Genomic DNA, 16,270 nt, shown 5'->3' on the forward strand with positions numbered 1-16,270 from the left:
TTTACTGATAGACTTATTTCTGTTGAAATATATGTTAAAACTTAAAATTTTAACATATAGGATATCTCAGAGATGCTTAGTTAAGCCCAGAAAGGACAGGTTCACAGCAGAAGCCAACAAAAAGTGCTTTAGAGACGAGCGCATTTACAACCTAGATACAACATACATGAAAAGCTGAGCTGTGTGTTTTGTTGTATTAACTACTGTGTAAAGTAAAGAATCACAGTGACTTGGTGGTCATTCAAATGTGTTCAGAATTTTGCAAATTCATCTCGTAAATCATGACATACTTGCTCTCCCCTACCGCCGTTATATGTTAAAAGTATCAGTATTGGTAGTGACAGCACTGTTCCTGTGTTTACTTGGTATCGCTCAGTACTCATATCTGCTGTATATGTTATATATACGGCTGCTGTGTACAACAGTGTGTATATGTAAACACACAGTGGCTGTGCGTGTGGTGCTCCCTAATTGATATCTATTATCTCTATTATCTCTAATTTTTCGTGTTCTTTATTTGCGGCTGCTGTTGCGTGGCTCTTCTTTACGTATGAGCCCACCCTCATTCTCGCACTTCCGCCACCCACTTTAACCTCCAGCCCTGAAGGACCGACCCCCGTGGACCGCGCCGTGCATTTCCTCGAGCGACCGGGCAGGGAGGAGGCATAGTTGAGAGTGAATCGTCTGGACCCCGCCCCTTTTTTTTCACGGAAGCTTCTCATTGGCTAGATCAGATGTGACGGACGGGAATTCCCCCGCTAGTGTCTTGACAAAAAATAGTTTTCTGCCCGCTGTCACTCATTCAGCCCGAGGTTCTCCAAGACACAATAACCCGTGACAGAGTGAAAGAGTGTTTGCATCATGGACGGTGAGTAGCAACACCTTTTATTTCCTGTGTAATAACAGCGATAAACGTGTAGAGTGAGCGGGTAGGAAACAAACGGTAATAACCACACCTGTGTACCTGTGTCAGTCAAAAAGTCGAAAATGTAGTACTGGCTATAGGTCATCGTGCTGTACAGTATCACCACGAACTGGAGTACTTACTCTTGACTTTGATAGTATTCGACACTGGTTGTGTGTACTGTCACTGCTGAATGCTGTGAACCTCCTCGTTGTTGCATGACTAGCAGTGTTATTGGTTGGGCAGCTTTAGCTAAACTGATTGGGCTTACAAGACCAGTTTTAGCAATAGCGCCATTACTGCCACAGAACAACTCCTCTGTGTGTGATTTGGATATCTATTTGCCTAAATTTTTTCTGTGTCACATTTTCCTCCCCAGTTCTTATGTCCTCCGTGCTGCGGGACGAAGCACACCTACGTAAGTCAATTTCATTTGTGCTCCTGACAAAAATAGTCTTCACAGGTTAAAACTTAAAAGTGCAGAAATGTGTGTGTTGGGGGGGGGGGTGATGGTTCACTGAACAGTGTCTTTTCACTTCCTCTTTTTTGTTTTATTGGTAAGCATTGTATTTTCAGACTTATGTTGTAAGGATGTGAGAGAGCCTGAGGTTCTTGTAATCTTTGTCTTTACCGGTCTGTGTGTTTATATAGTGTGTAGTGAGTGCGCTTGAGCCTCATGATCTTTCAGTTACTGCAAAGTGATCAGGGCAAAACTTGACTGGGCCACTTTTCTTTCTTTTCTTTTCCTTTTTTTTTCTCTTAATCATTTCAAAAAATGTTACTTGACTTGTTTCATACTGGCCTGCCGGAATAACAAGCAGCACTCTGATCTGTGTGCTTGCTGTCATGTCCAAAAATAACCACGTTTTGTGTTGTTACTTCAGTGGAAACAGTGTACAGCAAAAACTGAAACGCTTCCCGGATCAGTTTTAGTTCCTCTCTTGCACGGGCATCATGTGGGGTCGGTTTTATTTCCTCCCAGAAAAAAAAAAAAAAAGGTTGAGGAAACAAATTTCATGCCTTGTCATTATGCCGAACGGCTGAAATGTGCTTTTCTGAGTTAACACTTGTGTTAAGATTTGCAGTCACGTCCTATCAGCATTAAGTTGTTTGAAAGCTGAAAGATTTCTACACATCTGGGTTGAATTCAATAGGTCTGTTCATGCAGCAATCTTTAGTATGTAGAAATCACTTTCTAACAGACCTGCTAATTTCCATATTTTTAGTCTCAGATTCTACTGAAATAGCTTAACATGATTTGATTCTCAAAATAATGCCTCTTAATATCACACTGGTGCAGGCCCTTTGTTTTAGGCCCTTTTCGTGTAAAGAGACATTTGCTGCCCCTCAGAAAGGGAACAGCAGTAGGTGCGCACAGCCAGAACTGTTTGCATGAGATGACCATATTAGGGATAGATGCTCTCAGTGACATCACACAGAGCCAAGATGAACTTTCTAAAATGGAGCCTTAAAAGCAGTCTGAAGTAAAAATTTACACATGTGCTGATGTAAATCACTAGATTTAATATGAAGGTTCACAATTGTTAGAGTATATAAAATAAAAAAAGGAAATGGCCTAATAGGTTCCTTTTAAGGTTCATAGACCAGTACTTAAATAATTAGTATTAAACCATAATAAAGCTTTTTCACAGCAGGCTCGACATAGTGGGAAAGGTTCAGGTGTCACTAAAATCATGGTTCCCAAGAAGGCAATGACTGTATCTGAAACTGAGGCAGCTAAATGGAAAGCAGCCAGCAATTTTTTTATCCTGTACAGCTGCATTTTTACTGCTGCGACATGTCGAAATGTTTGCTGAGAAAAAGAAATTTGAGTGTTAGATGTAGGTTTTGAGCCCCCTGCCTCCCAGCACCAAACCACTCATGTGGCAGCCCAAACAGGAAAAAACTAAAGCAGATAACTGTGTCAGATTCACACTCGGGTTTTCTTTTGTCGTCTTATCAAATCTGTTTATCGTCTGCTTGTTGTCACCCCCTCCTTAGTGCCTGAGCCAGGGATTCAGATCTTCGAGCAGCCCAAGCAGAGAGGAATGCGCTTCAGGTACAAGTGTGAGGGTCGCTCAGCCGGAAGCATCCCGGGAGAGAAGAGCTCTGACAACAACAGGACGTACCCCAGCCTGCAGGTTCGACCCCAATCCTCCTGTGTAACCTGTGTATTTGTGCGTAGAAGCACCTAAGCATGTGTCTTTCTACATGCGTCTGAACGCACACCATTCCTCCTTCTCCTCAGATCCTGAATTACTGCGGGAAGGGAAAGGTGCGCGTTTACCTGGTGACGAAGAACGAGCCGTACCGACCACATCCGCACGACTTGGTGGGAAAGGACTGCAAAGATGGATTCTACGAGGCCGAGTTTGGCCCGGACCGCAGAGTGATCGCGTGAGTGCTCCTCCCACGGTCGCCTCCACCTGTCCAAACTCGCTCTTTATCAGCGTCTGCTTACTTCGCTGCCAGTTGTTATCGTTGAGAGCCCTAGTCTCAATCTTAATCAGCACACTTTCACCGAAATAAGTAACCACTCTCTCTGTGACGCACTCACAGAGCCACTCACTGCACAACCGAATTGCTCTCTATTAACAGTATTTCGTCTTTCGCTTGATGGTTTCGGGAGGCATCATGTGTAAACTGATGTCCTCTCAGACACAGCTGAAGAAGCTCTTACAGCACACTGCACACACACACACATACACACACACACACACAAAGCATATTTGTCGACCCATGTCTGTGAGGATGGCAATATGGGAATTCCCCAAGTGACATCACCCATATTTGCTGTGTGTTAGAGAGAGAAAACAAAATTTTGCGCGTGTGTGAGTGCTGGAGCATGTGTGTGAGTGTGTGAATGAGTCAGTATCTTTTGGTGTGTATAATTTGCAAATCCCAAACAGACTTCTGTAGTAAATACAGAATCATTTTGAATTTCAGGCCTTCTGGGTAAACAAACAGAATTAATCCAGTAGATTCATTACTGAATGTTTTCTTTACTACTGAAAAATGTGCCGGTCTGACTGGATAGGTGAGAGTAATTGCGTCATTACTTTGACCTTTAAGCACAACAAAATCATTGAGTTCATTTACAGTTTTAGAGATCCCTTCACTCAGGGTTTATTCAGCATGTTTGAGTGCTGTCATTTTCCTCATGACATTTTTTTTTTAAATTTCTTACAGTTTCCAGAATTTGGGTATCCAGTGTGTGAGGAGGAGAGAAGTGAAAGAGGCCATCATACAGAGGATCACCAGAGGAATCAACCCTTTCAATGGTGAGTGCTCTGAATTTTTATACGGTGGCTCTATAACTACATCAAGGGTCAGTGTTATTTATGTTTGAGAAAAAAAACATGTTTTTAGACAAAAATGAAAAAAAAAACTGAATAAAAAAAATTGGTAGATATGTTATATTTACTTATTTACATATTTATTATTGAAACCCAAATGTGTATTAAGCCGCAGTTGAAAATACTCACCCAAACCGTACAATTTCCCCCAAATAGAATCATTTAAGTTAAATTGACAGCCTTCATATTTGTATGTTACCTTTATTTGTAAAAGCTGGAAAATAAGTTGACTTTATTGCCTTAATGGGCCTAAATTCAGGCACCTTGCAGCCATGAAAATGAGCTAATCCAAATTAGCCGTGTAAAGTTAAGCTAATCTCAGTTCTGAGTGTACAGCAATGCTAGCGGCTCTGTGAAACTATATGTCAATCTTTGCAGGCTTGCAAACCATAAATGATTGCAAATGTTTTTGGTTTTTTAATTTAATAGTAGCCCATCGAGCAGAATTTGAAATGAGTTATTCATATAATCCCTCTTTTCAATCCCAAGGGACTAATCTAAAAGAACATGTAGTAGTTAACAGGCTAATAACCTTCTAGCTCCTAATAAAGTATCAAACAAGTCAGCGGAGTTGTAAATTAACAGAGCTTTACAGGACTTGGTAAAAAGTAATTACAGAATGTCTTGGAGTCTTTTACACTCTTTCTTAGCAAAAAGTAAATTACTAAGCAGTGTGTTAGTACTCCAGAGGATAAGGCTAGCATTTGTTGTGCCGCCAATATGTAAATTAAAACAAGACTGTTACCTTTCAAAGAAACCTGTCCAGCATTATGTCCAGTAACACATCCAGCTAACTTCAGTGGTATTTCTGCTTCAGAGTTATTGTGTATAACCAGACATTTGCAGCAGGTAATATTCACTAATGTACATACAGAGATTCTTTGCTAGCTTTATGATTCTTATGTGTAGCTACAGCTAAAGTGTAATAAAAGTGCAAACGCTTGTGTGATTGAAATAATAGATAAATAACTAGAGTTTTGCTGGTATAATATCCAGCCTGATGTTAGCTGATATTGTCATCTCCCCAGTGGATGATCCACGCTAAAGTCAGCAGTTGACAAAACAGCAAATGGAATTGTATGTGGGTAAAATATAAATATCAATCCTGTTGCTGCTGCTTTTCCTGATCTTGTTACTGTTAAGCAGCTTCAAAAACAATTCACAAGAATTGTTTTCTAATGTTGGTTGACCTAGTTCTCAGGCAGTTTAGCAGATTTTCCTAACATCAAGTCACAAATCCGCTCTCTTGCCACCGCGCTATCTACAGCAATGCCATTTCCTCTCTGTGCTTTCATTCTGCGGTCCTCCAGAGCAGACAGACACTTCTCGTGTACAAACAGGCGTTGAGCTACTTCCCCATTCTTTGTTACAGTTGCTCAATTCAGCACAGTGCAGAGATGCCACGTGAGAGCTGGGAATGCAGGATTCATTAAAAGGGGGAGGGGGTGGACCGAGGGGGTTCCCCAGCCCTGAGAGATGATGATAAAAGTAGAATAGGGTGCTTTACAGGTCTGTAAAACTGTGGAGGGAGTGTGCTTTTAGCTTTTGTTTAGATCTCAGCTCTCACAGTTGTTATAGAAAAGAAACCGTGTAAGTGCACTGAGTACATTTGCATGGTAGCAAGTGGCAATAAAGAGCAATTTGAATTGCCTTTAATTACTAAAACCGGGCCTGCTGTAAAGTGCACATCTTTTACTTGTTTGTAGTCTTTTTACCTGATAATTGTCTTAGCCTGAGCGCTCTCGCAGACCAAAATATGCAAGTGACACAGATGTGTCCCGCACGATATGAAAAGGCTGACATTTTTAGCACCTGTCACCACTGACTCAGATATGATCATATCTCTGTTTCTTACCCCTGTTAATAGCCACTTGGCCCTTAAAAGACTTGAGCTACTTGTTGTGTCAGGCCATATAGAAGCCCCACTATAAGCACTTGTGTTAAAATGTCCTTAGCTGCAGAAACTCGGCGTATTTATTGCCACAGACGTGTGCGATGGACAGCTTGATGTCTCTTTTTTTTCACATGGCTCAAACCTTCCCTTCTCTTAAGTTCACTTCTGCTCTGAAACTCAGCTGCTTCCTGTGTTAGGATGGGGTGTGGTGGAGTGGGTAGGGGGGGTTGGAGGCACTTTCCCCTCCCTGTCTGTGAATACATGCATCTGCACTTTCAAAAGACTCTCTGTGAGCACTGTCCGTTCTTGGCCCAAAGCTCCCCTCACCTGCACGAGTGATGACAAACAGCCATCCTGAGTAGGGCGTAGTAGATTTTTCTGTAGTACCGCTCCGTCACATTTTAACATTGTGGTTGCACACCTGGCAAGTGTTTGTTTATTTCACACGGGACATAAATCTGCCGTAAGACGACGTCCATATTAATTCAAAGAAATACATGTGGCTATAACCGCACTGACAACCAAAGAAAATGCACAGCGGGGCTTCAGATAAGTGCCTGTACAATTCTGCTGAAGCCTGTGGTTTTGAAATATCTTCTGCAAACAAGTGGAAAACTACTCAATTAAACATCCTTTGATTTTTTTTGTTTGTGAAGTTACCGGCGTTGAATTTTACCATTCTTCTCGCAAACTGAAAATCTCACAGATCCTGCTTTTATCCCAACTCTATCGGATTCAGCCACAGCACGATCACAATTTCTTGCAGATTTAATTGTGAAATTATGTCTGAATATCAGTGGACATGTACACATTTGCCAGTGCACTGCAGACAGTAGTTTTCTATTAGAAATAAGCTGTTTAAAAATGAACATTTTACCGAAGAGGATTAAGGTGCAGTGATTGTCCTTTAAACTAACTTCCATCATGTTCGGCTCCAAACGGTCCGCTTTTATTTTTGTTCCCTAACGAAACTTCCTCATGTGCTGTAAATGCACACACGTTCATATAATGTTATATGATGCAACAGCAGACTTCTCATGTAGCGACTGCCTCAGCCTCAGCCAGACACAAAAGCTCCACGTCCTAAAACGTGGTGAAATTGTGAGTCATGCAGTGGAGACATTGTTTGTGGTGAGACTTGGCACCTGCCTCCCCGTCTTTCTCACTTTTACACTCTGCTCTCACAGTCATAATAACCACTTACCCTGAACACCCCCCCCTTCGGAGCCACATACCACCCCCACCACCTGCAACCCCCCCCTCCGCTGTCACTGAACATGACCCACCCCCCCCTCCCTTGCAGCCCAGTGTATCTTATGACCCTGGGCCCAGTTTCTTTCCACCACACACTCTCAAACATCAACCACCATTGCTACCTACAACCCACTTTCCTGCACCTGTCCGTCCAAGCTTCTCCCTCTGTCAGCGACACTCCACCAACACTCACGCAGACCAACACAGCATGTTCCATCAATATTTATTCTGACGGTTTCGTCTTCACTTCTCCCTCCTTCAGTTTCTCCACTCACTGCGTGTCTCTGCCACCTACAGTAGGCAAACCTGATGACCCAACAGAAAGCTGCACAACAGAGCAGTGCTCCACACCGCAGAACAGAGTATTTGAGACCAATTAGACGTCCAAAGCTAGCAGGATTTGTCGTGCATTCTCAATGAGGAGACCTACGCTACCTCCTTCTAGAGGCTCTCTTGTAATAATGTTTTGTTACGTTGATAGAGTACACTGGCACCAGACCAGAAAGAAGCATTATAGGGAATTTGCTTTTTTTTAATCTGACTGTGCCGATGAAGTTTTTTTTTTTTTTTTAAACTAACAGTAAATCCCTCATCGGGTAAATGCTTCGTATTAATTATGCCACATAAATACAAAATTCTTGAATGGTAGTCATGCACACAGGCGAAAAGGTGCGGAAAAGCAAGTCAATTAGCACAGACTCTTGCGTTAAAACTTCAACAATGACAATAACATTACTACGGGCTGCAGTCATGGTGTCCATAAAACAATTCTTTATGTGTTTAGCTAATTTACCTCTTCATAGCAACCTGGGGCCCGTTCTTCGTACCTCGCTAAGTAGGTTAGCCGGATTAGATTGTTGACGATTTCGCGTGATCCTGGATCAGTCGGTTCCCCGAAGCTCATCCGGGACTTGCTGTCATAGCAACAGAGCCGTAAGCGTAAACCTGCTCGGGAGCAGGTTTACTTTATGTAAACAGGATTAGATCGCGGCCACGCAGGTATGTCCGCTTCATTTATACGAAAGCAACAGCGATAAATAAATAACATCAATGTAACTGAAGATAATGCAGCACTTGATCCTTTTATTGATGTCACACAGATACATACAGGTCATTTCCTAAAAAAGGGAAATGTACTATTAACATTCTATTACATGTATGTGATTATTACAGATGTAATTCATATTTCAGAGTAGTAATTGTAAATTACTTCGTGTAATCAAGATGAGAGACCACGGCTATAAAAGCGAAGGTGGATTTGGGAAGCCTGTCGCAGCCATGTCCTGTCTGTTTACGCGAGCAACCCATTGCGGAAGGTGCAAGATTGATAAGGAGAGTCCTCAGAATTCAGCGTATATTGCGGGACAGACAGGATCCTTTAGCTCAGCGCGACAGTGTGCTCATTGAGAGATATCGATTTTCCCGTGAGGATATTATTCACTTAACCAACTTGTTGACGAGGGGGTGCAGGACCACCACCTGTCTTTTTTTGCTCTGCCCTTTTCTTGGTTGCTGTTATAAACAAACAAACAGATTATTTCAGGCTCTCTTTCCAAGAGACGAAAAGCAATATAAGTGATAAATATTACCATTCTGTAGGATATTCTTATATTTCACTTTTACTTGTTCCCATGTTCTAGTGGGTCCTGTTGTGGCTCTAATGTGAAAGAGGATATAATATAACATAATTTAACATAATATAATATAATGTAATATAATATTGGATAATATAGTGTAATATAATAAATCTACCCTACCGCCTACTGGTGTTGGCCAGAGGGGCCGATGGCGCAATATGGCAGCCTCGCTTCTGTCAGTCTGCCCCAGGGCAGCTGTGGCTACAACTGTAGCTGCCTCCACCAGTGTGTGAATGTGAGAGTGAATGAATAGTGGCATTGTAAAGCGCTTTGGGTGCCTTGAAAAGCGCTATATAAATCCAATATATTATTATTATTATTATTAAATTACTTACGAGTTTAATTTGTCAGCAACTTTCTGCCAGCCCTCTCTCCTTGCTTTTGCAGCCTTTGCAGTGTTCCCTTGCGTTCTGATTAAACTCTGAAACTCCTGAAATCCCTCACTCAGGAGTTCTTGCTCTGCTGCCGAAAAATACCGAGCCGAGCGCGCTCCTTCGACATTTTCGCCGACCAATCAGAGGGTTGCCGATCAATGTTTCTACTATCGATGCGTAGCCCCTTTTATGACACCCAGTGATGTCACATTACTGCGTCCAGCTGTACTAATCGTCAACAGCAGGTGTGTTCGGGGAACCGGATTAGCGAGCTCACGGTTAGCGCGATGATTTGATCTTGGATGTGTCATTTGATCTTGGATGTAGTAAGCGACGTACGAAGAACGGGCCCCTGGTGTGAGCCCACTTCTGGCTCAGAAAAACCCAAACAAACAAACACATCAAGGCACATGTCATGTTCTTCCCTGCTTGTTGCTTCTACTGCTATGAAATCAAGTCAGATTCACAGCATGAATCTGATTACTTCTGACTAAACACAAGCAGACTGTGAACCTAGAGAAGATTAATGTCCGGTGCCAGCAGCACATGCAGAGACAGAGCAGGAGAGCTAGCTGGCTCACTATTGGCACTCAGCATGCCCACTAAGGATGACGACTTTCCCTACACAGCTAATGTGTGACTGCAGTTGTATTGTTTGGGTTTTGCACATATAATTGCCACCTTATATGCCTAAAATAACAAAAAAATGATCACGCTTGAGTATACAGAGTAAGACGCTACTAAAGAATCAAAACTAAAAAGCTTATAAGATATTTTCTCATGTCACACCACTTTCACATACGTCAGGAGGCTCCCTGGTCACTCGTGCAGGAGAGTCTCATCTCTTTACTTATGTGCGGTGTAGACACTCAAACACACACACACACAGGCGCATACTTGTTTCCACTCTGAGGTGACGTGTGGAGCGTCACAGTGGCGACACTTTGTAGGTGGGGATGGCCTCATGAGCACGGAAGATAGAAAGTAGGTAGATGTGAAAGCCTGCTCTGTGCATGCGTGCGTGTGTCGGCACGTGGGCGTCTCTCAGTATAGAGTGTGTGTTATGTGTGTGTGTGTTTGCGTGTTGCTTCTGAAGGCGGGTGATGCAGATGAGCATGTAGGCTGAGGACGTTTGAAAAAGCTTATCTGTGACGTTTTTATGTTGATCCAAAGGTGAGGTTTTGTGGACAGCCTACAGATGTGACTGCATAACTACACTGTCTGCCTGTTTCTCAAAGCAGGAGCGTATGCTTATAGCATGCCTTTGTTATTGCTGTAATAACGTCTGTTCAACAATGGTGTGCACTTGAAATGCAAGTATTTAGTTGTGCTGATGGTTTGAAATATGTCGGTACTTCAGTGTGCAGCTAGGTAACCTATATCAGTGAGCCAATAGCAGATGACATTTACTAGTCACAATGACCGATGTTTATCCAGTTTGCAGGTTTTAGCTTTTTTTTTATAATGAAATATTGTTTCACTGAAACAAAAAAGAAAAGACATAATGACTGGCATTTATTTTTATCCCCATGCTAAATAGGCAAAGTCAGAGAAACTAGAACATGTTACGTTTCAATTTATGTGTCATCCATCCTTAAGAGCTGTGCTCCACACAAATATAAATTATATTTAAAAAAAAGAAAAGGCTGGACATTAAACAAACTGCAACTCTAAATGTTGCTGGTTTGCCAGTAACCTGGTAGGTGCTAAGGGTGCTAACAGTCTCTACAAATTAGGTCCACAGTAACCACCAGGTAATACTTGCACTGGCCCTTTAAAGGGAAAGTCTGGTGTAAATGTTTCTTAGTTTATATTTCTGAATGTTTGCTTTATTACCAGCTTCATCTAACTGATGTGTGTTTTATCGTAGTGCCACGGGAGCAGCTGTTGCAGACAGAGGAGTACGACCTGAATGTGGTTCGCCTGTGCATTCAGGTTTTCCTGCAGGATGAGAACGGCCACTACACCCGAGCGCTTAACCCCATCGTCACCAACCCCATCTACGACAACAGTGAGTGACCGAGCGCCGTCTGTGTCAAATACACTGACGTCACATCATGCAATTGCATGAGAACATAATGAAATAGCCGTATAGTTGCCCTGACAAGTACACGGGCTCCCCAAGGTCAGCTTTGTACACCTGTAGAGTTCAGATAACAGCAGACTTCAAGAAGTGATTATATAAGATTAAGTACATACTTAATTCCCTTTCCTGTGTGAGTATAACAGTACTGTGTAAGTACTGAGAAGTGACACATGTAGTCGTGTTTGTACATACAGTGTGTACCAGCAGCTGCAGCATATGTGAATGCAAGTGCTTTTTGCAAGACCTGTGTACGTGTGTCCACTAGTGTTTCAAGTGTTGCAGTTGGTGAACTAGTTCACTGTTCCACACAAACACACAGAAAGGGGAAGTTCTTTATACACACCAACCTTCAAACAACACTGTTACCATGGAGCACTTCCTCTTCTCGCTCCAGGCATGTGACATGTGACTCAACCTGCTGAAGCTTTAGCTGTAAACTGAATGAGGATTGTTCTTCAAAACCAAGGCAGCTTTTTAAGCTAGGCCCACCGTGTCAACAAAAGCAGATCCTGGTTATATTGTTTTTGTACTGAGCAACTTGTAACTTGTAGTATTTGTTGCGTTGTGTGTTTAGAACTTGTTTTTTGTATTACCAGGGGCCCCAAACACTGCAGAGCTGAGGATCTGCCGGGTCAACAGAAATAGCGGAAGTGTCAGAGGAGGAGACGAAATCTTCCTACTGTGTGACAAAGTACAAAAAGGTACATCAAAATGTTCTGCACTATAGACCTTTGCATTTTTGCACACTGTACTAAATTTATTTGCATCTGTTTTCTCTTTCTTCATCTTTATTCAGTCCACTGATTTAGTTTACCTTCCACACCCATAGTGCCTGTCTCTTTGCATGCTGATGTACTTTTCTGTTCCTGTATTGCTCCAGATGACATTGAGGTGCGGTTCTTCTCCCCTGATGGCTGGGAGGCCAAAGGCTCCTTTTCTCAGGCTGATGTTCATCGCCAAGTTGCCATCGTGTTCAAGACTCCGCCCTACCACAACACGTCCATAACGGACTCGGTGACCGTGCACATGCAGCTACGCCGGCCCTCTGATCAGGAAGTCAGTGAACCAATGGATTTCCGGTATCTGCCTGATGACAAAGGTGAGCAGCAATCGCTTTATTTCTGCGGGGGCTTACTAGTGGCACCTAGTTCTCGGTTAGACTCACGTAGTGTTAATATTGTTGTTTTTCCATCAGATCCTTATGGATACAATGAGAAAAAGCGCAGAAGAGAGCACTTGATGAAGATATCGGGATTGTCAGGTAAGCAATGTGGCAATTTATATATAGTACACCTCATGTGATATGATTACTTGTGATTGCGAAGTTTGCATCGCAGCTAAGGTTTCCCGTCTCTTTTTAGGTGGTCCTTTTAGCGGTCTGACAATGAATAGGCCCAAGGCAGTACCACAGAGTACCATGAGTCACCTGAAAAGAGGTAACTACGTTTGAAGTCATCATAAAAAGGAGGATGGCGATATACTTCATTGCTGTGAAACTAAAACTCTTTTCTTTTTTACAGACATGGGCAATGCATACCCAAGACAACAACAGCAACCTTCTATGTTCACCCAAGCCTATCAACAGGCTCCTCAGAATCTAATGGCACCCAATCTACAATTAAGCCATGCATGGGCGAATTCCAATCCAACGCTCTCTATGGACACAGTCACCATAAACCCAGGTGCCAGCAATCTGCCACGTCCTGTTAGCAGGCAACAGCCACCGAACCGCAGCTACCAACACCGTGTGGACCACAACAGCTGTGAGAACAATGCCCTCCCTCAGCTCTCCATGCGGGACCTGCAGTGCTTGGATACAGGTTCTCAAGCCCCTGTAATGAGAGAACCAGAGCAGCTCTTCCACCAGCAGAATCAAAGGGAGGAGCTCCGATCAGAAACTCCAAACCAAGCTCAGAACCATCTGGTCAGCCAGAACCAAGGTATTCAGTGGTCCAATTTTACTACCATGGGTTCAGTTCCGAACCCCTTTAATGGATCTGGAGGTGGAGGGGGATCACAGGGGGTAGGGTCGTTCCCTTTCTTAGAGGGAATAGAAGAGAATGATTTTCTGAAGAACATGGCGGGAGCACCTCAGCCGTGCTTCCAGTTGAAACAGGAGTCCCAGATCTCAGTGGGACAAGAGAGCCATACTCCCCTCATGCAGTCCCCAAGTCAAGGAAATACGTATACTAACCTGCTGCCCCGTCCAATGAGCAATGGCACCAACAGAGATCCAATGCGGCCAGACGGTACTGCCATCAAAAATCTCCATAGTCCTTACGTAAACAACGGCACGACTGCAGAAGCCCACTATGCAACTTTGGAGGACTGGATGAATCAAAATGACTGAAAGCTGCTCAAATTCTTCTTTTTAAACAGTAGCAGCTCAAAGGAGAGCAGAAATTTCTTTACTCACGCTGGCCCTGCTATGCTCAGTAGGCCTTTGCTTGGGTTGTTACCTCAGTGGGACCAAAATGATTGACAGTCAGTCAGCCTTAGGCAATGTTTCGCAGAGATACAACTGGTTACTGATCACTTGATTGGTTAGCAAGAGTACTTCCTGATTCTGATTCTAACAACATGGTACCTTGTGGTTGGTCTTTACTTCCAGTTAGTCATCAACATTATCAGGTAAATTTAGTTTCTTGAAAAACTGGAGACAAGCTATTCCCAGTGCTTGTCCTATTTAAATTGGTGATGCATTGTTTCATAATTCTGTACAGTGGGATTCTGTAAAGTTCAGCCCCAACTTGTAACCTGTGATTTGTTGTTGCTTGTCTAACAAGCCTTTTATTTGTGGGGGTTCAGCTTTCAGCTGCTGGTGTTCACCATACTAGTCAGTTGAAGTGATTCATCTGGTCTCTTTAGGGGGTAGGATCTTTAAGTGGACGATCCATGTTTTTAATGACTATAAAAGAAAAAAACAGTAGCGTTGGCTTCCAAGCCAAAGTTATGCCTTTGAGGAAGTGAATGTACTACTTTCTTTCTTGAATATTTTTTTGTAAAGTTAGAATTACTACCAATATACTGTAACATAAATGATTTGTTTGAGGTTTCTTGGATCTTGAGAAAACAAAGGAGTAAATTTATTGTTTTTGTATGTCATAAAGTGGAATGGACAAAGTTTAACTTGGTATTTTTATTTTCTTGCATGTAGTGATGTGTTTTATTCTTTGATATTTTTTTTAGCGCGTAGTGTTTTATTTTGTTGGGTTTTTGCATGCTTTTGTTTTGTTATGTGATTTGTTCTGGGAGGATGCCCATTCCACCGCCCCTCCTGATCATTAACCTGGCACCTGGGGTTGGCAACAGCTATTTAATAAGAGAGAGCGTGAGAGAGAGAAGGGGAGAGACATGGTGTGGTAACCAGTGTGGGCGACGGCCGCGCAGAGCGGCACAGAGGCCCAAGGCGTGCGGCAAAGGAGAACGAGACCGAAGATCGCGGATGACCGCGCACTGGAGAGAGTGATCGGGGCTGAGCAGAGAGGTCCGTGTTGGTGTTGACGGAAGGTAGTTCCTCGCCGAGAGGCCCACGGCAGGGGATTGAGAGGCAGCGGGGTGGTGCCTTATGTCCCCGGGACGCCGAGATTATGGCTACGCGTGTGAAGCACAACACTGTGGCGGCCGGAGTTAGGAGCTCTGCCCATCCCCGGGCTAAGTCCCGATCCATCCCGTCTAAAACGAACCTCCAGTGGAATCTAAAAATGGTGACTGCCGCTGGCCCTCTCTCCTTTCTTAGTTGGCACCAGAATGAAGAGGCAGACAGGACTGTTGGTTTCTGCACCGTTTGGACTTACCACCCGTGAATCCACCTATTACATGTGTAATGCTGGAATATATTGCTTATTGTTTTACTTTTGATCTCTTTGTAAAATTTTCATACATATGAATTATAGTACAATACTTTTTTGTTGATTTTTGTTTTCTTTTTTTTATTTGGTACCAAAGCATTTACTGTTAAGTGCACTCTGTACATACATGTTAGCCATAGTTGAGAGTTACAGCAATACCAATGCCGAAACACTCAAGAAATGGCAAGGTACTGAAATTTCCATTGAGGAAGTGGGAGGAAACACATTCAGCTGTGTCTTTCCTCTGTAATGACTATGTCATACCAGAGATTGCATGTATTCAGAGTTCTCAGAGCATTTCTAACAGATGTTTTATAGATAAAGATGTCAGTTTTATTGTTTTATGTATTCAGCCGATGTTCTCTGAAACATCACTGAAAGTATCTTGTTAAAGCATTGACGGCACAAAGCTGATGTTAGACAAACTTTGTAGGCCTTCCAAAAGCTTTATGGTCTAAAATATAAACGTATATTCTGATGACTACTTTGTAAGATTTGCTGTTTTTTATTTGTTTTGATTTTTTCTATGAGATCAATTCTTAATAAACAAAGTCGGTCATTTCTAAATATTTTTGTCATTGTTTATTATTTATTTATAATATTGTAAATGGTAAAATGTTATAGCTCATTGCAAACATTATGCATTGTCATGGGCATATTATTTCATAGATGGTCGTGATATTGTGTGAAGGCATAGATGTGACTGGACATGACAGAAAGAAATACATTTTAAATCCACCAGTGCTACCTTAATGTGATAATGTGATAAATAAAAACCTTAATATAGTTTAAATAACCCAATTTGAATAGCTGTGTTAAAGCTAAATTCCCAGATTAAACATCAGTTAATAGTGTAGATATAAAAATTTAATGAACAGGGTGTGGCACTGTGATTTTTCTTGAGACAATAATGA

The 16,270-nt window shown here is 42.4% G+C and overlaps 1 protein-coding gene and 1 long non-coding RNA gene across 2 annotated transcripts; one reads left to right on the forward strand and one right to left on the reverse strand.

Annotated features, from left to right (window-relative positions):
• Nucleotides 1–517: 517 nt before the first annotated feature.
• rel (REL proto-oncogene, NF-kB subunit) lies at nt 518–15,921 on the forward strand. The gene is made up of 11 exons (XM_085428942.1): nt 518–868; nt 1,284–1,322; nt 2,906–3,045; nt 3,153–3,301; nt 4,094–4,185; nt 11,290–11,430; nt 12,102–12,206; nt 12,386–12,604; nt 12,701–12,766; nt 12,867–12,941; nt 13,026–15,921. Exons 1-11 carry the CDS (start codon nt 862–864, stop codon nt 13,853–13,855), a joined length of 1,863 nt encoding a protein of 620 aa, XP_085285068.1. The 5' UTR covers nt 518–861; the 3' UTR covers nt 13,856–15,921.
• On the reverse strand, nt 8,218–9,769 carry LOC146656068 (uncharacterized). The gene is made up of 3 exons (XR_014914310.1): nt 9,166–9,769; nt 8,998–9,065; nt 8,218–8,920 (listed from the first exon to the last, which is right to left on the reverse strand). It is a non-coding gene; the product is annotated as an uncharacterized LOC146656068 (long non-coding RNA).
• Nucleotides 15,922–16,270: the final 349 nt, after the last annotated feature.

Source organism: Rhamphochromis longiceps, linkage group LG13 (genome assembly GCF_057381845.1).
Source record: "Rhamphochromis longiceps isolate RC_006_pf linkage group LG13, R_longiceps_female_GT1.1, whole genome shotgun sequence".
Classification (NCBI taxonomy): domain Eukaryota; kingdom Metazoa; phylum Chordata; class Actinopteri; order Cichliformes; family Cichlidae; genus Rhamphochromis; species Rhamphochromis longiceps.